At 47.4% G+C, this 22,465-nt stretch overlaps 1 protein-coding gene across 1 annotated transcript in view; it reads right to left on the bottom strand.

The window, feature by feature from the left end:
* Window positions 1-21,786, bottom strand: part of TRPM8 (transient receptor potential cation channel subfamily M member 8) — a 77,337-nt gene extending 55,551 nt beyond the window's left edge. The window contains exons 1-6 of the mRNA XM_032594166.1: window positions 21,670-21,786; window positions 16,572-16,645; window positions 10,806-10,962; window positions 9,663-9,840; window positions 6,118-6,290; window positions 129-303 (exon numbers count right to left, since the gene is read on the bottom strand). Of these exons, the coding sequence (XP_032450057.1) occupies window positions 129-303; window positions 6,118-6,290; window positions 9,663-9,840; window positions 10,806-10,962; window positions 16,572-16,645; window positions 21,670-21,786 (874 nt within the window). The remainder of the gene's footprint in view (window positions 1-128; window positions 304-6,117; window positions 6,291-9,662; window positions 9,841-10,805; window positions 10,963-16,571; window positions 16,646-21,669) is intronic.
* Between the last annotated feature and the right edge of the window lie 679 nt (window positions 21,787-22,465).

Below are 22,465 nucleotides of genomic sequence, written 5' to 3'. Positions count from 1 at the left end.
AGGACACACCTCAACACCAGCATCTCAGCAGTGGGAAGACAGAGAGAATTTGCCACTCTACGTGGCAAATAAAGGCTTTTGCTCCATTGTTGCATTGTTCCCTTAAAGTCCACTTTCTAAATCCTGACCTTGAATAGTGCGCTCAGAGATGTACTTCTCCAGCTGATTCCGCAGTTTTGCCTCAACCGTAGGATGTCCGTGGCAGCCATTGTCCACGAGTAACAGATGGGTGTGATTGTTGTCCAGGATATACAGAGGGTCTCTCTTGAAGTCATCCATTATGTACTGAGCTGAAAAATATCCCTGAAAAGTACAGAGAAACTTCTCTTTGAGATTTGTGGCCCAAGATGCAGGATAGCATTTGTATATGTCAATATTAAGGCTAACCCTTCAGGTCCAACTATACTGATGTCTCCTCCCAGAGTCCTAAATGCAGAAGGGTCTTGGAGATCTTATGGAACAGGGCTTCGTTTTAAACATGAAGAAATGAGGGTTCAGAATGGCGGGGTCACTTACTCGCTGTCACATAAATGGCCAGTGACCGTGTAAGGATCACATTTCCAATCTAGTTCCTGTTCTGTTGACCTGTGCTCATTTGTGTAAACTCATTGAAACTGATAGCATTCCAGGAAGTGTGTGTGTGCTTCTGTGTGTGTGTGTTTGTATCCAGATACACACACAGAAATCTGTGAGTGTGTGTATGTATCTACACATGCACACATACATACACTACTTATATTTGTGTGGGGGGGATACAGGTAGACATTGATACACACACATACATATTTGTCTGGAATCTATCACATGCCAAGACCTTTGCCAGGGTCTATGGAGTAGAAATTGAACAAGATGGAGTCTTTGCTCTTTAGAAGCCCATAGGTACAAGGCCAAAAAACCAAGGCAATTAAAGAGATATTTTGTCCTAACACTTAATTCCATACAATCAACAAGTGCTGGGGTAGCACGAAGAAAGGAATTTCTGACCTTCATGTTCCATTCGAAGGTGTTTGGTTCTTAGAGTATTAGGGTTGCATTAAAAGATGTTCAATCTTGGGGCGCCCGGGTGGCTCAGTCAGTTAAGCGTCCAACTCTTGATTTCAGCTCAGGTCATGATCTCATGGTTGTGAGATGGAAACCCACGTCAAACTCTGAGCTGGCATGGAGCCTGCTTAGGATTCTCTCTCCCTCTCCCTCTGCCCCTCCTCTACTCACACACATGCACTCTCGCTCTCTCTCTCTCTTGCTCTCCGTCACTTTGTCTCTTAAAAAAAAAAAAAAAAAAAGACGTTCAATCTGAACTCCAAGAATATAAGCAAAGTTTATAAGGGATGATTCAATAGGGAGAGGAAGGTCACTGCCTAGTAACGCCATATGTATTCAATCAGAACAAAAGAAGAATGAAAACAAAATCCAAATATTACAGTTCTCCTCTGAAAGTGGTCCTGGCCCAGTCAGGAGCTCCAATCAGGAGAGTCCTGGAAATGACAAATGGGATAATATTTGCAAGACAGGGCTCTGGGCACTTGACAGGGGAGCCCTGTAAACTTTCCTGGAACAAATCATTCCTATTCCATTTATATTCTTCCAGAACATAACACTAATTCCCAAACCTCAACAAGGGAAGAATCACACAAGGAAAAGCCAAAGACCACACTCTCTAATGAATAAGGATACCAAACTCCTAACAAAGCATTGGATGATTAAACCCGGTTAAGATTATTAAGGAAAAATTAGCATTGTTTCTAAGATTAAGTCCATTAGATGATGGCTTCAAGGGGAAAATTCCAACCCAATAGATGCAAAAAGACACTTTGTACCCAACATTCACTCTGGATTTAAAAAGTTATAAACTGGAGGGGCACCTGGGTGGCTCAGTTGGTCGGGCGGCTGACTTCGGCTCAGGTCATGATCTTGCGGTCCTTGAGTTCACGCCCCGCGTCAGGCTCTGTGCTGACAGCTCGGAGCCTGGAGTCTGCTTCGGATTCTGTCTCCCTCTCTCTCTGCCCCTTCCCCACTCATGCCCTGTCTCGCTCTGTCTCTCAAAAATAAATGTTAAAAAAAGTTATAAACTGGAAATAAAAGGATGATGCCTTATGATACTTTCTGAAAATACATGTATATTGAAGCTTTCACCAAATCCTATTTACTGGTGAAAATACTAGCCTCGTTCCTACCACCATGACAGCAGGTATTTTGAATGCCCATTGGGATACTTGCTATGATCATTGCTATTTAACATCACACTGGACATTTTAGCCCAGGCATCAAGACAAGCAAAAAATGCAAGATATAATTAAATGGAAGAGTTGCATTTAGAAGTAACACTTTTATCAGTAATATAGTCGCAAACATAGAACACTCAGAGAATCTACTGAAAAAAAAGAATTCATGAAACACTTGATTCAAAACAACAAATAAATCCCTTTTTATATAAAAAAATGGCCTCCAAAATTACATTGAATGAGGACCTCATTCACAATAATAACAAAAATACATAATCACTAGAAATAACATTAAGAAGAAATATGTAGGTCTTAATGAGGAAAAGTGTAAAACTTTCCTCAAAGACACAGACTTGCAGAAACTGAGAGATATCCTATCATTGGAAGGAGACTCGATATTACAACAATTTCAATTTTCCTGCATCAGATTATAGGTTTTAACATGATTCCCACTCAGTGAGTATGAAATTTTATTGTGTTGTTTTGCCTCGTGGTTTGTCTTTGTGGTTGTGCTTTGACAAAGGGATTTTATTTATTCTTTTTTTTAATTTTTTAATGTTTATTTATTTTAGAGAGAGACGGAGACAGAATGCGAGTGGGTTAGGGGCAGAGAGAGAGAGACACAGAATCCGAAGCAGGATCCAGGCTCTGAGCTGTCAGCACAGACGCCGAAGCAGGGCTCGAACTCACGAGAGCCGTGAGATCACGACCTGAGCCAAAGTCAGAAACTCAACCGACTGAGCCACCCAGGCACGCCTGACAAAGGGATTTTAAAGTTTAAATACCAAGAATAAGGAGAGGCGTGAGCTCTTTTTTCATGCATGTGTACTGCAACACTACTTTGGAAAGTGTAGCACTGACTCCAGAAAAAAGAAAAAAACAGCTGATGGAAAATGAGAAAAAGCCCAAAAGAGATCCTCAAAATACATAAAACTTCAGTGTTTGTGAAATGTGGTATTGTTTCAGACCAGCTAAGTCCGGGTCCTGGTATAGCCCGTCTACTAGGAAGGGGGGGTTGTAAGCCACGAATAGAGACCACAAAGGAAGATCCGGTCAACAAAGTTATTGTAAACAACTTCCACAAAAGACCAAACACTCTTTTTCACGGAAGACAGAAAAGAAACAAAGAAGTCAACCACAAGATCCTATGTGTTGGATCACCAGAGATTATCATTAACAGACACATAAAGGAATACAAACTAGTGCTATGATTTGAGTATTTAAAAATAATACACACTCACTGTAGGAAACATGGAAAATGCAGGCAAGTACAAGAAAAATTAAAATCATGCTTAATTCCACAACTCAGTGGTCAGCACCATCAAGACTTTAGGGAACTTCTGTCTTTCCTAGGTACACAGATTAATTTACGTAGCTTTCATAATTTTTTATTTAAAACTGCAAATATTTTCCATACCATCAGAAAACCTTTGGAAGTATTATTTTCCACAATTTTCCTTCATGTTTATAAAGTAATCTACCAGAAGATCCCTCTGATATTGAGATTCCCAGCTCTTTAGGTTTCTGTCAATTCTTGATATCGTCAGAAATATTTTAATCATCTGTTTGTCTAAATATTAAATTCCTAGTGAGATATTTGTAAGTACAGTATGAACAGTTTTCACATGCTTGATATATACTTTGCAATGGTTTTCCAGAAAGGGCACCGATCTGTTCTTTCTCCAGCAATGTATAAGGCTCTCACACTTCTGTATGTGTTGGAGACTATAAACATCTTTGAAATTAACCAATAATAGAGTTTTAAAATTTTTTTCTGGGTGAAGCCATCTGGCCCAGAGCAATTTTGGAGCTTTTTACTTCCCTTTAAGCTCGTTCATTGAGAAGTCATCTAGTCACATTTTCTAGTTCTTCTTGTTGAAACGGGTTTTGAAAATTATAGTTTTACAGAAAAATATAAATTCCCATGAGATTTTCAAATTTTTTGGCATACAATTATATGTTACATCCACACAATTTTTCTCAATATTTGTTATCATGTTCAAATTCTCGGTTTTATTTATTCCTTAAATTAAATTGTTAAAATGATTTCGGGGAATAAAGAATATTTCTATTCTTCCTCTTTTTTCTTTTCTAATTTAGTTCCGATCAAATATTTTTTTTCTTCCTGCTCCTCTTAAGTTTTGTTAGAGTGTCATTTTTCAAACCCATTAATTTGAACACGATGGTGGTTAAAAGGCCGTGAACCATGTTTCTGCCACTTACTAGCCATGTAAAAAAAAGAAAATTTCTTACTTTCTCTATGTCTTAATCTTCTCATCTATAATGAGAAGGTAACAGTAGCACTTAACTCCTTGTTGAGTTAGTTTCAGTGTTGTGAAGATTATTATTAATATCATTGAATTATTTTCTTTATTTTTGCTAATAAAGGTATAGGACTATGCATTTCACTCTGAGGGCAGCTTTGGCCATATATTGTTAGTCCTTGCATATAATATTTTCATTTCCACTGCTTTCTAAGTGACTTGCGATTATATTTTTTGAAAGCTCATTTTTGACCCAATAGTTATTTAGCAAGGTGTTGCTAGTTTGTTTCTTGCTTCCCAAGTGATTGGAACTCTCTGTTTAATCTTTACATACTCATGTCACATTTTACCTGTTGATAGAGGATGGGCCTCATAAACTGCCATCAGGGAAATACTGAAGTCTTTTGTGGTCGTTGTTCCAATCCAGGGGGATTGGTAGCTGGTACATAAAGTACCTACTTTCTGGGGTTGCTCTTGTGATTTTATGAATTCATATATAGAATATATCCACCACGACAGGGGTGATTCTCCAACACGAAGCTGATGCCCAGGACAAACATGGCTGAGAGACAAACAATGCGATATTTCCCACACAGCCTGCCCAGTGTCCTCAGAATTCTACCAGGCGACACTCATCCTGAAGTTGGCATTTGATGTGAGATGATTTTGCCTTCCCTGGCTGTGTGTCCAGCAATAACAAATAAAAGCTACCATTGACTTTGCACAATTATTCCATCCCATACAAGGTTATTATTATAAAATAATACAAGGTTATTATTATAAAAATTCAAAGAGAACTCGCTCAAGACTATGTAGCTAGAAAAAGTCTACTCTGTGTGCAAAGCCCATCCTCCAGCCACCCCACCAGGCTGCCTCCTGGAAGATTCTCCGGAATGGCTCCTCGCTTTCCTCGGTCCCTTCTACACCTCAAAAATACAGATGTAATATCATTTAAAGAAAAATAAAAAGAACCAGAGTAATTCTAAAACTCCGCCTAAACTTCTAAGGAGTCCCAAGTGGGAGAAGGTAGAGATTAAATTGGGATTTCTGAACATCTGGCCCAAAGCTTCTAGACAGACATCACCTATTATTGCTTGAGGAGGTTTTCAACTCACTAGAAATGCTGTTTTCAAAATTCCATGCTTGATACAAAACCTCATAGGTCTACCTTGTATTTTGAACGTGAAATGTGTATTGATTACTCTCTAAATATGCTCTCAGGAAACTCTGAGGGGAGAACTATTCACAGCCCTCTTAATCCCAAATTAACCAGGGTTCACAGCATTGATTTTAATTCCTGTGAATGTAGCCAAGCAATAAGGGTATGGTGGCCACAGCTTAAGTCCTCCTGGGACAGACTCAGGTCACAGCTATAAAGAATAAAGAGCCTGACTTTAACACGATATTGCCAGGCAGAAATTTTAATGAACAAAACGCATCCATTGGTAACTCCTTCTCAGGAATTCCTTGATCGTGTCCTCTTTGTTTTTAATTGTCGGTCCCAAGGGTGCTCCTTATAAGGCCGACCTCCCCATAAGCTAGCTCCATCACAGAGCCCCAGTGGGCAGGCCAGAGCCCCAGGCCACGGTCTTTCTCCTGTGTGACCTCACAGACCTCCTCCTGTTCCATACCTCAGCGTCGCAATTCCTGAGGAGGGTGTCCCTGTTGGAGACCATGCCCCAAGCCGCTATGCCAATGGCTACGATGTTCTCCTCTGAATTCCTGCTGATGGTGTTGTCTCTCACCACCTCCCCGATGTACTTCATCAGGCCATAATGGGTGCCTCCAGTGAGAATCCACGCACCTGTCAACGAGGGAAGAGAGCAGATAAATGCTCAGCTGGCTCTGAGTATCGTTCTTGTCCTGTGGCCACACCCCCCCAAAGAAGCCTCCACCCTGCGAGCACCAGGGCCCAGCACTGCCAGCCACACCTTATAATGGGCCTTGCCAAGGGCCGACCGTATGGAGAAGAAGGAAAAGAGGGTCTCAGGAGGCGTTTCTAGAAGATGCTGCTTTTAAAAAGACACAGATTCTGGGAACCGCTCTAGATCTTAAGCATCAGAGTCTCCGGGGGCAATGGGAGGGGCCGAGGGAATCTGCATCCTTAACCAGCTTCTCAGGTAAATCTTATTATGGATAATAAATGTCGGGCCTGAGCCTGCGAGCAGGTGAGGCAATGTCGCCATGGGAAGCAGAGTTCTCTCGGACTCCTACCCCAGTGCTATGAGCCTCGGGCCGACAATCTAGCTTTACTTCATAATTATACAACCTTGCACACTGGTATTTTACGGTTTATATTTGGTGATCTTCACAGTGTCAAGGGCTTTGCACATTCGTCCTGCTTTGGTTTTTTAAGAAATGAAGAAAATACTTATAAAATATTATTTGGCACAACGATCGAACCTAAAGTCGGAAGTGACCCCGGTCTAACGTGCTAGCCATGAAGGAACCCAGCCTGAGGGTGGGCACTGGCATCTCTTGATTAGCCCTGGTGATGGAAGGCTCACTCTGCCCCCAGTTGTTAGAAGGTCCCTTTGTTCACTATTTGTCTCCATTCTCTCTCTTTTTTAATGTTTATTTTAATTTTTGAGAGAGAGCGACAGAGACAGAACATGAGCGGGGGAGGGGCAGAGAGAGAGGGAGACAGAATCTGAAGCAGGCTCCATCCAGGCTCTGAGCTGTCCACACAGAGCCTGACACGGGGGTCGAACTCACGAACCGTGAGATCATGAACTGAGCCAGATTCGGACGCTTAACCCACTGAGCCACCCAGGCGTCCCCTGTCTCCGTTCTCTAATTGTACTACTGTCTTTAGCGATAAGGAACGAGTTTAGTCACCTTCCACATAAAAGTCCTTCCCATATTTTTAGGCAAATGCAGCATGGCCCTTAGGACTGTCATGCCTGATTCCTGCAGCCATTTCTCAGAGGATGTGAACTCCAGACCCTCGGCACCCAATCTCCTTCCTCGAGACAGATTTTCATCATCAACCTCCCCCTTTCAATCCAGGCAACGGCAAGTGAAGCAGCCTCCACGCGGCCAACGCAGAGGACGAGACTGTCCACATGCAGCCCGGACCCCCCACCCCTTCACCTCCCTGGATGTTCTCAGGCCAGAGACTTTTGTCCATTTCGGTGCTGTAGTCCCAGCACCTACAACAATTCCTGACACACAGTAGGCGCTCAATAAGTATTCTGAATGAATGACGTGTGTTCAGGACTTAGTAGTAAGGAAAGTGACCTGCTCCGTTTCGTACCAGAGTAAGCACCTACTGTAGCTCCCCCTGGTGGGTCAGGAAATTGAGAACAAATGAGGACAACGGCCCAGTTTCTTCTTGATGTTGGAAGAAAAACTCTTACCTAAAATAAGACGGGTGGGGGTGCCTGGGTGGCTCAGTGGGTTAAGCATCCCACTCTTGGCTTTGGCTCATGTCATGATCTCCTGGTTTGTGTGTTTGAGCCCCGCATTGGGCTCTGCACGGACACATGGAGCCTGCTTGGGATTCTCTCTCCCTCTCTCTCTCTCTCTCTCTGCCCCTCCCCTGCTCTTTCTCTCTCTCTGCCCCTCCCTCAGTCATTCTCTCTCTCTCTCTCTCTCAAAATAAATAAATAAACTTTTAAAAATAAAATAAAAGAAGGCATGTGTCCTTAGCTCTCCCAGTTAACTAATTTTTTTAAATATAGTTTATTGTCAAGTTGGCTAACATACAGCATATACAGTGTGCTCCTGGTTTGGGGGATAGATTCCCATGATTCATGGCTTACCTGCAACACCCAGTGCTCATCCCAGCAAGTGCCCCCCTCAATGCCCATCCCCCATTTTCCCCTCTGCCCCGCCCCCCCATCAACTTTCAGTTTTAATAAAGAAGTTCCTAAAATATTAGGCTTTGATAAACTGAACCTAATCATGAGGAAGCATCAAATCGAATGATGGAACAGTCTGTAAAAACAATGTGTCTGTGTTCTTCAAAACGTCCTGAAAGACCAAGAAACTCTAGATAACAATTCAAAATGAACAAAAGCCTTTCAGTTTGCTTTGACATGAAAAGCTAAATTCAATGGAGTCCACTGAGGGGGAAAAAAGGTGTTTTCGGTTTTTTTCTCAAAAGGATAATATTGGAATAATTAATTAAAATAAGGACTGTTTTTTAGATAACAGTATTGGGCAGCTAGCTTCCTCAGGTTTGAAAATTGTACTGGGTTATGGGAGAGAACACCCTTGTTCTTGAGAGATTCGTGCTGACATACTTAGGGGCTAAAGGTCGTGATGCCTGCAATGTACTCGCAAATGATTCTTTAAAAATAATATGTGACTGTTTTTTGGGTTTTTTTTTTAATGCCTATTCTTGAGAGAAAGAGTGAGACAGAGCACTAGCAGGGGAGGGGCAGAGAGAGGGGGAGACACGGAATCTGAAGCAGGCTCAGGCTCTGAGCTGTCAGCACAGAGCCCGACGCAGGGCTCGAACCCACAAACCGTGAGATCATGACCTGAGCCAAAGTCGGAAGCTTAACCGACCGAGCCACCCAGGTGCCCCTTGTGTGACTGTTTTTGAAAAACCATATGAAAAATGTGAGAAAATGTTACCAAGTGGTCATTCTAAGGGAAGGATGTACACACATTCATTATGTTATTCTTACAACTCTTCTGTAGGTTTGAAATTTTTCATAATAAAAAGTGAAAAAGAAAGGAGGTACTAAAGCCACATATTTCACGTAACAGAGCCACAGCTATTTGTCCTGGTCTCAATTAAACACTTACCTGGCGCCAACCACCTGCCAGGCCTTAACCACTAGTCCCAAAAGCGCATCACTGGTCTCAAAATTAAAGGGCAAAGAAATCAAACTTTCCTGTTTGACGCGCCAGAGTGTTCCGGGTAAAATTTTCCATGCAGAAACAACACAACGAAAACCTTAGCTGACTCAAGGAAACAAAGGCACCCACAGGGAAGCCCCTCGGCGCTGTTTGCTTTGGGACCCCCGCCCCCCACCACCTGCCAGAGCCCCCTGTCTGCCCACTCATTTGAGGACCTTGCTTTTAAATAGATCGCGATTAACCGTGTGCTTCTAGAGCCTCTAGGTTCTGCGCATGAACTGCATTGGGGGATTATGTTCGGTCGCCCAGCCCAGGGCGGAACCCCAGGACGCGCTGTCCCCGTCCCCGCGCGGGGACCCCGCACCTTTCGACTGCGCGATGTAGATGAGGCGGCTGAAGATCTTGCGCATGCGCGGCTTCAAGGCGAAGTTCTTGGCCCCTCCGGTCACGGAAATGACAAGGTTGGGCGTTTTCAGGTGCCAGTGCTGGGTCAGCAGCTCATAGAGGGTCTCCGCGTCCGTGTCACAGGACAACCGGATATACTGCGGGGAAGGGGGAAGGCGGCAGGGTCAGCGCACCTGTCGCCACAGACACCTGCTCCTGTGGGGAGGGGCGAAGCAGCTAAGGGGGCCCCGCGGGGAAGTGTAAGAAAAGCACTAGGCTGGGGGGGGGTGCCTAGGGGATGGGGGCGCCACCGAGGGACCCCCGGGGCCGGCTGGAGAACCTGGGAATTTATCCCACAAGCTGTGGGGCGCCTGTGAAGCTCTGAGGCAGAGCACGTGGGGTTTACATGTCAGGGAATCTTCCAGCACTAGGGCTGACTGCAGACCACGGGACAAGACTGACACAGGGGAGCCAGCCGTGCGCACACAAGAGCTGGCAGTGACCCATCCTGGAGCAGGGGCCCTGGGGAGAGACAGCAGTGTGGGTCACCTTCCGGGGCTGCGACCACGGGGCCGGGGTGGGGGGGGGTGTTGAGGCATCCAGACCCAGGCTCCAGGCTGCCTACGGAGGGTACTGCCATGGACACAGAAGACCCAGGGTACCACTTTCCGGCCTCAAACCTTGCTGTGACACCCCTGTAAGAGCCTGACATGTGGGTGTGTAGAGGGACAGGGCACCCTATTCGGGGCCATATGTCTTCTCAAGAATGCCGCGTGCTACACTAAATGAGACAACTCCCAAAAATGGTCACCGGCCTTCAGCAGCAGCGGGGGGTCCACGTGGATGTTCCGAGGTCGCCTGCCGTGTGCCCTGGGGAAGGGCCTCTGAGGGACAGCCGGTCACCAGCTGAGTTTTCCAGTCACACAAAATGTGATCACAGCTTTTTGACTTTCACAAGGTTTATCTTTTCCTGCAATCGTTTCGGGATTGACTGCCCGTCCCCTCCTGCCTCCACACTGTTAGACAATTCAAGGTACCTCCAAGGATTGTGTTACAAGGTTACCAGGTGCCTCCCTGGTTGTGTTAGTACATGAATCCGCTAAAGCAGAGAACCGTCTCTTACCTTCCCCTTCTTCCCCAGAGTCTCAAACTGAATATCCCCAAAGGCGTCCGTTGGAAATTCCTTGGTGTGTTTCTTGTAATTCCATTTCTCATTTGGGTTGATCTGGGTGCCTTCCACGTGCTGGCTCTGGGCGTAGCCACACTTACACACGTTTTCCCTGAGCGGAATGATACCGAGAAGGAAGGAACAGATCTCGTTAAGCCTACTGGACGGGGTTCATCATGTTTTTAGAGGAAACCGCACAAGATTAGCTTAAATAAACGCACAAAGAGATCTGACCATCGAGTCTTATTTCCAGACTATAGTCATCATCTCGGCTGATTGTTTACAAACCACCTTGGTGCCTTAGTCCTGTCGTCTGCTATCCATCCACCAAAAAGCGGGCTCCAGATCGCGAGCTAGGATAGAGGAGTGCCCTCAGGGAGTTGTCTCTGCATAAACAGCCATGAGGTTATTACAGGATTAAGCCTCGGAAGTCTGAAGACCATGACTGACCTTCCTGCGTGGTTCACAACGCGCGGGAGCTCTGAGGCGGGCCTCTGAGGCAGCACCAGACTTTCCGAGGTGAGGTGAGCCCTTCCCCCGGGAGGCAGGGGGCCCCTGGCGGGGGCTCAAAGCGACCCAGAGTTTAGAGAGCCCATCCCGTCTATACTGGACGTCACCTGCTTGGGAGACTTTCCCCACTTGGGATGGACGAGGACAAGCTGAGCAACACATGGGCACTATTGCTTCCCATGAAAAGTGCAAGGGAACTAACATGTACGTGTTTGCTAAGTGACACGTGTGACCATATGAAGTTGGAGGAGGATGAAAAAAATAGGCAGTGAGAGGTAAAGGATTGAAAGTCCGCCCTGAGTCAGGCCTGGGTCGAGCTCACTGCACCCAGGGAATCACGGGATGGGAAGCCTGCTCTCCGGTGTGGGGGACCTCTCGGGACCAACCAGCCTGGCTGTAAGGGGCGGCGCAGAATAAGTGGACCCCTCCTCTACCCCAGCACAGTCCTTCTCCCCCCCCTTGCTCGAGAGGGTCAGAAACAGTGGCGCACACTCTGTCGAGGGACCTTCAGGCTGTGGCGGGGCCATACGAGCAAATCAAGGAATAGCAGACGTGGTGACACCAGAAAAAGAGGAAAAAAGCAGTTAAAAAAAAAAAATCTATAAACAAATGCGATGACTACTTGGCTCCTGTAGCCGGGGCTATGTGGCGTCCTGACCACCATGACAAAAATGTCAACGCGGCCAAAGCAACGCTCCCTGGCGAGGCACTGCTCACCCTTCTCCTGCCCCGCCCACTGGGCTGCCCCTATTCTTTCTCCCATCAGTCTTTGGACAAGATTCGGGAGGGCGCTGGGAATTCAAAGGAACCACGACCAGTGGAGAAGCAGGACAGAGTTCTGTCCCAAGAGGCTGGAGAGTGGCAAAGGGAGACCCAAGTTTGGTCACTGAAATAAGCCAGGGGGCAGAGCTCTCCTTTTCCAGAGAGGGGAGGAAAGGGATAATGGGGCAAGACAGAGCCACCACCAGTGAGAGGCCAGATGTCCCGATCTGCCCAGGAAAATTCCTCTTTATATCTGCTGTTCAAGCCCTGGGAGGGTCAGAGCCTCCATCGTGCTATCAGTGTTCCAAGTCTCAAAGTATGCAGTCACCCTAATCACCAACCTGCTAGAAAAGATGCCCCTCTGGCAGACACGAGCCTGCGACGCCTAGCACATTTATGCAGCGCACAACCTGGGCAACCATCCGTAGTGAGTGACTCTGAAGCAAGGATTCCCTGGGCAGGCTGGGTCAAATAAAGGTATACAAGCCTGAGAAAGCCTGTTAGGGTTTATTTTATATTCTCTTTCTTGGCACGTAAGGGCATCCAGCAAATATCCTCCAAACGATGAAGGAATAAATGAGTAAATGGATACATTGATTAGTCTCCTGTAAATCATTTGTATCTTAATCATTCTTCAGTGATTTTTGTAAACTAGGTATTTTTTGCCTTCTGGAAGATGGGCTTAAGCATACATAACTGTCACATGGCTGTCACAGGAGGAAGGGCGATGTTATCAAGGTCTTCCTCACTGATGACTTTATTTAACAGATGGCAAGATGTAGAAATAATTCTAAAAACACTCTGTGGCAGTAGATCCCATTTCAGTTGTACAAAATGACAATAGTGGTCTTGTTTTTCTGTGACACATTCTAAAAGTTCGATAGAGCAGAAACCAGTTTGGGGAGGAGGTTTTATGATCACTCCAGAAGCAGACAGATTCTAATAGGGACCAAGATTCTACTACCTGGAAGCAATTGGCCCCAACCGTGTGACCTGAAATGAGTCACTCTGCTAATGGAGACCTTCCTGAACTACAGGGAGCCCAGGGTAACTGCCAAAAAGCCACACAACAAAGACCGTCCCTAATGAGGAACAGACACACCCCAGCAGGAATCTTCCCACGCTGCTCGAACTCCTAATGGTGATACTTCAGTGTGGTCCCTGCTGGAGAGAGCGCATGTGATGTGGACCCCAGCGAAGCTGTCCCTGTTCCTCAACCCTATCCACGCGGTTGGATTGAGACAAGCCTTTCCTTGGGTTCGGGGTGACATGACTGTTTCCAACTGTAAACAAACCCTTTCAGGTTAAGCTGGCATGAGTTCCTTGTAACTGAAAGTCTTCCTTACTGTAGAGGATGGAAATTTTCTGTGCTCAAAATATATGTCAGACTTTCAGTATTTTCTTGGGCTATAAAAATCTAAGCAAAGCCCGGATCCAAAGTCACGCAGCAATGTTGCCTTGGAACAGTTTGGAACAGTTCTCTGGGCATCACGCAGTCGGGCCAAAAAAAAAGTGAATTGACCCCAGTTTCCTCAGTGCTTTTCTTACTAAGTCCCAGGGCACTTCCTGAGTCAAGGCTGCCCCCCAGTGGTCTCAGAGTCCTCCCCACTAGGGTCCAAGTTGACTTCCTCTCCTTTCCCTTTAGCTGTTACCATCTTGCTATCTGTTGGGGTCTGTCCACACCCACCGAAGGTCAGTGCAGGATGGGGGGGGAGAAGTCCCTGCCTCACCTGCCCTGGCTACAGCTGAAGACAGACTCTTAAGCCCTTTTCCCTTCTATGGGGAGGTGTGTGCCTCAGGTGACCTTGGCTGAGAGAGTTGTTTGGCTCCATTCTGATGGTCTGCAGGCTGGTAATGCTCTACGCAGGAATTTGCATGAATTGGTTTACAAATGGAGAGGAGGCCAGAAAGGCATCAGGAGCACAGATACCTGCAGGAGGGATAGGGGTGACGGAGAGGGGGCGTGGGGCAGATGGGAGAACATCAGGACCCTAGTTCTACCTCTAGACCAAGTCTGAAACCTATAGAGCGACTCGGTCAATAAGGCAGCCATTAGCCATGCGCGGCGATGTAATTTTATGTTTAAATTAATTCAGATCAAAACTAAAGAAATTCAATTCTCCGATCGTACTAGCCACATTTCAAATGCTCAATAGCCACCTGTGGCTAGTGACTACCGCATTGGGCAGTGCAGATATAGGGCATTTCTATCGTGGCGGAAAGTTCCATTGCACAGAGCAGCTACAGAGAAGGTAGAGTTCTCCTTACTTCTACCTAGAATGCAGCATGGCCAAGGCAATGCGAACTGAAGAGAACAAACCCAGATCGGGGTCTCACAGTCTCGGAAGTGCCAGGAGGCAGCCCGGAAGCGGGGCAGCAACGTTTCAGAGGGTCCTCAGCAGTGGGTGCAATGGTTGGGCTCACTCTCCAGTGACTAGTCAAGAAAGTGGAGAGACTTGACTAGTCTGGGCATAGCACATACGAGCAACCCCAGGAATTCTCTGGGGAGACTTGGACAGCCTGTGTTAGTTTGAGGGAGAAGCAAGCAAATTCAGGGTATCAATATCAATAGTCCCTTCATATGATTTCCCTGTCTGATGGGTAATTTGGATGACACAGAGTATTCCCACCATCTATGGAGAGATGGGGAAGTTCAAAGAGTATAGGGTCTTGACCCCAGTCTACAACCTTGTGCCCTTAGGAGAAGGGAATCAGAATACCCTGAGGCGTTCTGGTCTTCGGCTTGTGTTGCTGAAGGTGGGGACTGCTCCCCTTTGTTTCCTGCAAGATTCAAGCTGTCATCAAGCACTCTAACGTAGGCAACTACAGGTTTCTCCATGTGACATCCATTTCCTGGTCTGCTGGTAGGAACACCCTGATTTTCCTTTGAGGAACCATCCCTCTCCACCCTGGGTCCATGTGGACATGATACCCAAGCCTGGCCCAAGCCTGGCTCTGTCTGAGCCAGTGTCAGTCTTAGAAAGGTGGGGGCAGGGGATAAAAAGAACACACAAGCTAGGAATCAGAAAACCTGGGTTCAGTCCTTCATCCATCTCCCACTGGCCATAGGACCTTGGGCAAAATACTGAACTCTCGGGGTTCATGTGCCTTGTCTGTCAAATGATAGCAAGCCACCTTGAAGGGGCGGGGCAGGGGGGGTTGTAGAATTAGCGATCAAGTATGTTAAGTCCTTGTGATATAGCAGGTTCCCAATAAATATTTGTTGAGTGAATGAATGAATCCAAATTGTATTTTCTACCCATCAAACAAATATATTAACAGCAAAATCTTTCATTGAAACATTCAGGAAATAAAGAGCTGACTCATGAGGTTTACACCCCATCAAAATGACTCACAAGGAATACGTTTACACCAGTGGCAAAACAGAGATTCTTAGTTTTTCTGATGTTCCTTTTCTCATTCACACGAAGCAAGAAAACACATTTATGAAGAACCTTTTATGCCCTGAGGCATCACAGCATTGAATCCTTTATGCGTCACAGCATTGAATCCTTACCACAACCCATGAGGAATTCTTTGCTAGCATTTTAGCATCAGAGAATTCGGTGCAGAAAAAAGGATAATTGGCTCAAGGTCACGCGGTGAGCAGGCAGCCGAGCCACGGTGGGATGCGGGGCTGGTTCCAAGGAACCTGCTTTTACTTGTTCTTACATCCTTCCTCTGTTCGCTGTCTCTGTTCCGCAGAAGGTCAGTGCTTTAATTATAAACGACAGCAGCAACTATCTAACCAATGAAGAGTTAGATTCTTTCTTCTCTCGGCAGCGGGCAACAGAGGAAAGGCAGAGGGACAGGATGAGAGGTGGGCGGCACGAAAAATGTCTCTTTGGGTCCGGGCGCATCTTCTATGGGAAAGATCAGGGGTCTGCTCATTCACTCCCTCCCTCATTAACTAACATTCATCGAGGACCTCCTCCTGCATTCAGAGCCGCTGGGGGCTGCTCCCCGTGTTTGGAAACCCAGCCTTGATGGTACAAAACACTCGAGACTCGGAGCGGATGAACCCCCGATTGGATGGGAAGGCCCTACATCAACAGCCTCACGGAGGAGTCGATCGGATGGCCACGTGTGCTTGTGCCCGGGGTCACCTGCCAACAGCTACAACACAACAGCCTTCATTGCTGCGGCCACTCAGGTGGGCTCCCAGACTCATGGGAACACCAAAGGGGGCGACAGCCTCTCTTAGAGCCTCTACCAACTATTGCCAAAGCTAAAAATACAAAACGAAATGCTACCGCCCTGGGGACCCGCTCGAGGGACCAAGCCCGAGCTACTTGCCAAATTCTTCCTGCTCGCACACCATTTCTGAGAATCGCAAGATGAAAACAACTTTAATAATGAACTAGTGAGCATTTGTTTGTTTGTTGTAATGGTTGTTAATAATTTATTTTCCAACCCGGAAGCAAAAACGGAGGGGAAATAGATACTTACGTGGCTTTGGAATCTTTGGTAAAGAAGACACATTCCCGTTTCTTAAAATTTGCTTGAATAAAATTCACCAAGTCCTTTGGAGAAAGAACGTTGGACAGCATATCACTAATTTATTCGAACACACTGCTGTTATTAACAAATACGAAAGATGATCTAAACCTACTTCAAAGGCTTTAAGAATTTACCACGTATTCATAGCACCCAGCGTCCATCCATGTTCTTAGAGTACACGAATTTTTCTAAAAGTCAACTTGGAGCTATCTTGTAATAAATGTCATGATACCCATACAAATTATGTTTTCCCGTCTCTAGGACTACCAAGGGAATGTATGCATTTGTCGATAGTTTACCATAAATAATGTATCAAAGCAGATTCTCTGTCCTCTTACACTTGCTTTTCTAAAGAAGACATATTTCAGAGATTCCTTCTGGGCTTGTATTTTCTCCCCCATGGGCAAGGTGGTAAGGCATATCCGGAACCTCATTCTGAGAAACAACCACAATTTTTTATACACCCAAAGCTTCCCTTTAGATGGGAAAGCAAACTATATGGAAAGAGATGAAAAATACATTGGAAAACACTGTACTCCTGGGGCACCTGGGTGGCTCAGTCGGTGAAGCATCTGACTTCAGCTCAGGTCATGATCTCATGGTTCCTGAGCCCGAGCCCTGCGTCGGGCTCTGTGCTGATGGCTCAGCACTTTGGATTCACTGCCTGCCTCTTTCTGCCCCTTCCCCATTCACACTCTGTCTCTCTCTCTCTCTCAAGAATAAACATTAAAAAAAATTTTTTTTTATGGGAATGCAAGCTGGTGCAGCCACTCTGGAAAACAGTATGGAGGTTCCTAAAAAAAAAAAAAAAAAAAAAAAAAAACACCTAAAAATAGAACTCCCCTACGACCTAGCAATTGCACTACTAGGCATTTATCCTCGGGATACAGGTGTGCTGTTTCGAAGGGACACATGCACCCCATGTTTATAGCAGCACTATCAACAATAGCCAAAGTATGGAAAGAGCCCAAATGTCCATCGATGGATGAATGGATAAAGAAGATGTGGAATATAGATACAATGGAGTATTACTCAGCAATCAAAAAGAATGAAATCTTGCCATTGGTGACTACGTGGATGGAATGAGAGGGTATTATGCTAAGTGAAATTAGTCAGTCAGAGAAAGACAAATATCATATGACTTCACTCCTATGAGGACTTTAAGAGACAAAACAGATGAACCTAAGGGAAGGGAAGCAAAAATAATATAAAAACAGGGAGGGGGACAAAGCAGAAGAGACTCATAAATATGCAGAACAAACTGAGGGTTACTAGAGGGGTTGTGGGGGGGGGATGGGCTAAATGGATAAGGGGCACTAAGGAATCCACTCCTGAAATCATTGTTGCACCTAATTTGGATGTAAATTTTAAAAAGTAAAAAATAAAATTAAAAAAAAGTTTTTTAATAAACATTAAATAAATAAATAATTTTAAAAATTTTTAAAAGAAGAAACCACTACACTCTTCAGGTGGAAGGACAGAATTGCAACATACGCAATTGATAGACTATATAAAGGACTTCAAATCTGGAACAACAGGACAGACAACCGACGAGGAAAATGACAAAAGATGTGAGCACAGAGCGAATAAAAAAGGACGCACGGATAACCCGTGCACGTGTGAAGAGAGGCTCACCGGCATCGGTCATGAGGCGAACGTGAAGCGAAACCACCGTGACTTCTCACTTCCCCGGGGAACCAGGTTGGAAAAATCAAAAAGGCAACTGACGCGGAGAGTGATGAAGGGGAAGGCAGTGGGGCCTCGCGCCCCCTAGGGGTGGGTGAGCACATTGGCGCGACCACTCTGGAAAATGGTCTACCGTGGCCAGCAAATCACGCCCCTAGAAAGCATGCCCCGGTTGGAGAGAGAGGTAGGTCTGTCCCACGAAACGCGAGCCCACAGGCTGAGAATGCCTGGCCACGGTGGTCAGCCTTCGGGGGGGGGGGGGGGTGTCTTGCCCTGGGGAGGTGGGGCCGGCAGTCCAAACCCTCAGGTATGGGTGCAGGGGGCAGGGTGCGGGCAGGGGCAGTTCTCAGACAGCGTGGTGCAAGTCTGGCTTCCCAAGTCAGGCTGCTGGCACCAAAGCCAGCCGTGACTCCTCATCCCCGACAGCAGCTGCTCACGCATACGGGGTGGGGACAGGCAGCGTCTTGGCGTGAAGTCCACGGTGCGCCCAGCAGTCGGCCCCTTGCTCCCTTCTGAGACATCAGAGAAACAGGGACCACACGCCTCCTCTTTCCGGCCCTTGGAACGAAAGTTATCCCACAAACCCCGGGTCTTAAACCAGACCTCGTGACGGAGAGGTGTCTACCCTTCACCGACCCAGCTTCACCCTAAGAACGTTTCCCAGGGAGCCCCAGCTCACACACCCCAAAATGTTCACGTGGCATTGCTCCTAATAGCAAAACGCAGAAACCCAAACGTTCCCCGTAGGCCGGATGAACACAATGGATCGTTGGACGGCAGTGAAAGGAATCGACACAGATGAATCTCGAAAATATAATGAGGAAGAAAAAAACAAGTTCCCCCATGAATACTTGCAGAATTTCATATATGTCAACAACAGATAAAAGTAAATAATACATTGTTTAGGGATATATATATATATAGGAAGGAAGGAATGGGTCATAGAAAATTCAGGATTGCAGTCACCTCTGGCAAGAGAGAGGGGACAACATGGGGGGGCAGGTGGGGGCCCTCCAAAGTCCTGGTGATACTCTGTTCCTTAAGCTGGTGGCCGGCACAAGAGTGTTCATTTTATTACTCTTCCTTAAGCTGGAAATTTACACTTACACATTCTTGTCCACAGACACTAAAAATACGGAAAGCAACGATGATTCCTACCCTCATCTGAATGCATAATTTTTGAAAGCCTTTGATGCCCTTCCTCCCTGATAATATTTTCTAACCTCTTAACTAATTCTGAATCTGCTTAACCACAAACGAAGAAGATTCAACAGATGTAGAAGCCAGTGAAATCAGTGGTCGTGGAGGGGCAGTGGTGTGAGCATGGCTCTGTTGCTAAAAATTCCCTCTGTTGCTAAAAATGCACTTTGCAGAAGGGTGTGTTCCTTTTTTTTTTTTTTTAATGTTTGTTTATTTTTGAGAGAGGGAGAGAGAGCGAGAGCACAACTGAGGGAGGGACAGAGAGAGAGGGAGACGCAGAATCCAAAGCAGGCTCCAGGCTCCGAGCTGTCAGCACAGAGCCCAACAAGGGGCGAAGTTGGCTGTTTAACCGACTGAGCCACCCGAGTGCCCCCAAAAGTGTGTGCTCTTGAGGGGCGCAAACAGGGCTTTCTAGAACTGAGGCGTCCTTGGGTGGTTTCAGAAGTCCTACCCAGGGGGCCGCCAGCACTGCTGAAGGTGTGACCAGAAAAGCCGTCCAGAAATCCCCTGGGAGCCATGGAGTGGCCTTGTCCCACCGTCAGCCTTGGTCCATCGCCCGGAGGCATCAAAGCCCCATCCAAACCCAGAGTGAGATGGGTAACGGCCTTCCCCGCCTTCCCCGGAGGTCTCTCATTGCCTGAGGCTGGGGGACAGGTCCCCTCGTCTTTGCCCACCGTTTGTTTCTGCAGGGCCAGGGCTAAGGTGAGGCCTGGGGCAAAATGTAGGGGGCGCGGGGGGGCTCTGTGTCGGGGATGGACAAGTGCAGGAGGAGTGCCTGACAGCCAGCACTGCCTTAAATACGCGGGGGCCGGGGGGTGGGTGTTTTTGCCCCCTTGTTTGTTTGTTCAGAGCTCCCTGGTAGCTCACAAAGCCAGCCCCGTGTAACCACCGGTCAGACCCGCACACTGATGGGCCCGGCAGCGGAGCACCCTTCCCCATCCCTCTTCCGTCCTCTTTCCCACGGCAAGCCACCATCCTGACTTCCAACATCCCAGTCCAGGGGAACCGTTGGTACCAGACTGCAGTGTCGTCTTTATTTCTGGACCAGCGAGCACGTTCGATCTGCCCAGAGGGTGGCCACGAAGCCAGTGGAACCTGCCCCAGCAGGAGCACCGGGGACAGCGCAGAAGGGCCCCTGCTGGTCCCAGGAAGCAGGGACTGGCGAGTCCCTAGGACCTCAGGACAGCGTGGACGCGGGGTTAGAACGGGAGACGCGGGTGCCCCGGACACCAGCTAGAAGCTGTTGCAAGAACAAGTGAGAACCGAACAGAGATGCAGCCGTGGGCTTGAAAGGAAGGACTTAGATTCGAGAGTCGTTTCTGGCGAACCCACAGGATTGGAAGCAGAAACACCGAGGATGAAACGAGGGTTAACAGGGCAGCATCATAAATGTCAGGAGCGTCCATTAACAAAGGCATCTTTTCCCAACTTATTAAGGTTACCATCTTTCAAATAAGGACGCTGGAGGGGCATCTGGGTGGCTCAGTCGGCTGAGCGTCCGACTTAGACTCAGGTCATGATGTCACCGTTTGTGAGTTTGAGCCCCAAATCAGGCTCAAGGCTGTCAGCAGAGAGCCCGCTTGGGATCCTCTGTCCCCTTCTCTCTCTGCCCCTTCCCGACTGCGCTTGTGCAAGCTCGAGCTCTCTCTCTCTTTCTCGCAAAAATAAATAAACATTTAAAAAATAAAATAAAATAAAATAAAATAAAATAAAATAAAATAAAATAAAATAAAATAAAATAAGGATGCTGTTGGGCTCCTGGGTGGCTCAGTCGGTTGAGCGTCCGACTTCGGCTCAGGTCACGATCTCGCGGTCCGTGAGTTCGAGCCCCGCGTCGGGCTCTGTGCTGACAACTCAAAGCCTGGAGCCTGCTTCGGATCCTGTGTCTCCCTCTCTCTCTGCCCTTCCCCTGCTTATGCTCTGTCTCTCTCTGTCTCTCAAAAATAAATAAATGTTGAAAAAAACTTTTTTTAATACAATAAAATAAGATGCTGCAAAAACAGCACAAAAGAGAAAATGCTTCCATGTTTGACAAAACATAACCCACAGAACAACGTACTATACGTTGAGGTAGTGTCTTTTCAAAGAAGGAGTACGGGTCCCCAAATAACATAATGACCAAAGCGACGCCTTCAGACGGCCCAGCACCGCCTGGACTCACGCTTTCGCTGTAGGACACGTCCGTGCTGCGGGACGTGCTGGAGTACAGGGTCCGGGTACTGTCCAGCAGGCCGTTCCTTCTGTTCCTCATGCTGAGCCTGGCACCCTCGAAGGACATCTTTTCTGTGGAGGACAGGGTGGGGAGGAGGGGTCAGCTTGAGTCGCAAACAGCAAAAGGACTTCACGAAAAGCCTTGTCACAGGCCCTTTTGCAGAGGGCCCCTTGCTCTGCCCCAGGTCCCCCACCGGTCACTGCACCCCCGCCCTGCTCTTCTGGCCTCATCCCCCACACCCCTCCGGGACCTGCTTGACTTCCTGTCCTCACGGCCCCTCCGGCCTGGGGCGGGGCCCCCCTGGATGCTGCCCTCTGAGGGGGGCCCCGCATCACAGACCACACTTGGGAGGTTCGCAGTGGCTGCTTCCAAGTTAGGGGCTTTGTAGTAAAACCATAAAGAACAAACCGTAACAATGGCTTGTGTCAGCCGGAGGAGGGGGCCAGACTTTGAGAAGGATCCTGGCCTGGATCCTCCCCGTGGTAGCAGGGGCCGAGGGCCTGTGTGTCTAAGGTGGCTCTGGGACTCGGGGCCGGCACTTGGGCCCCAGGGATACCTGGCAATTCCCTCTCGGGCCTGGGTGCAGGCCGTCAGCCCAGGGGACCGAGAAGCCTCAGCCGCCTTGGGGAGGATTCCGGGGCCGCCCCTGCTCTCCTGATGCCCAGACGCCCCCATCCCCACCTGCGGGGACTGCCTCGGACCCATGGGGAGGATTCCGGGGCCGCCCCTGCTCTCCTTACTCCCA

Source organism: Lynx canadensis, chromosome C1 (genome assembly GCF_007474595.2).
Source record: "Lynx canadensis isolate LIC74 chromosome C1, mLynCan4.pri.v2, whole genome shotgun sequence".
In the NCBI taxonomy this organism is placed as follows: domain Eukaryota; kingdom Metazoa; phylum Chordata; class Mammalia; order Carnivora; family Felidae; genus Lynx; species Lynx canadensis.
This window is presented reverse-complemented; position numbering and strand designations above follow the sequence as displayed.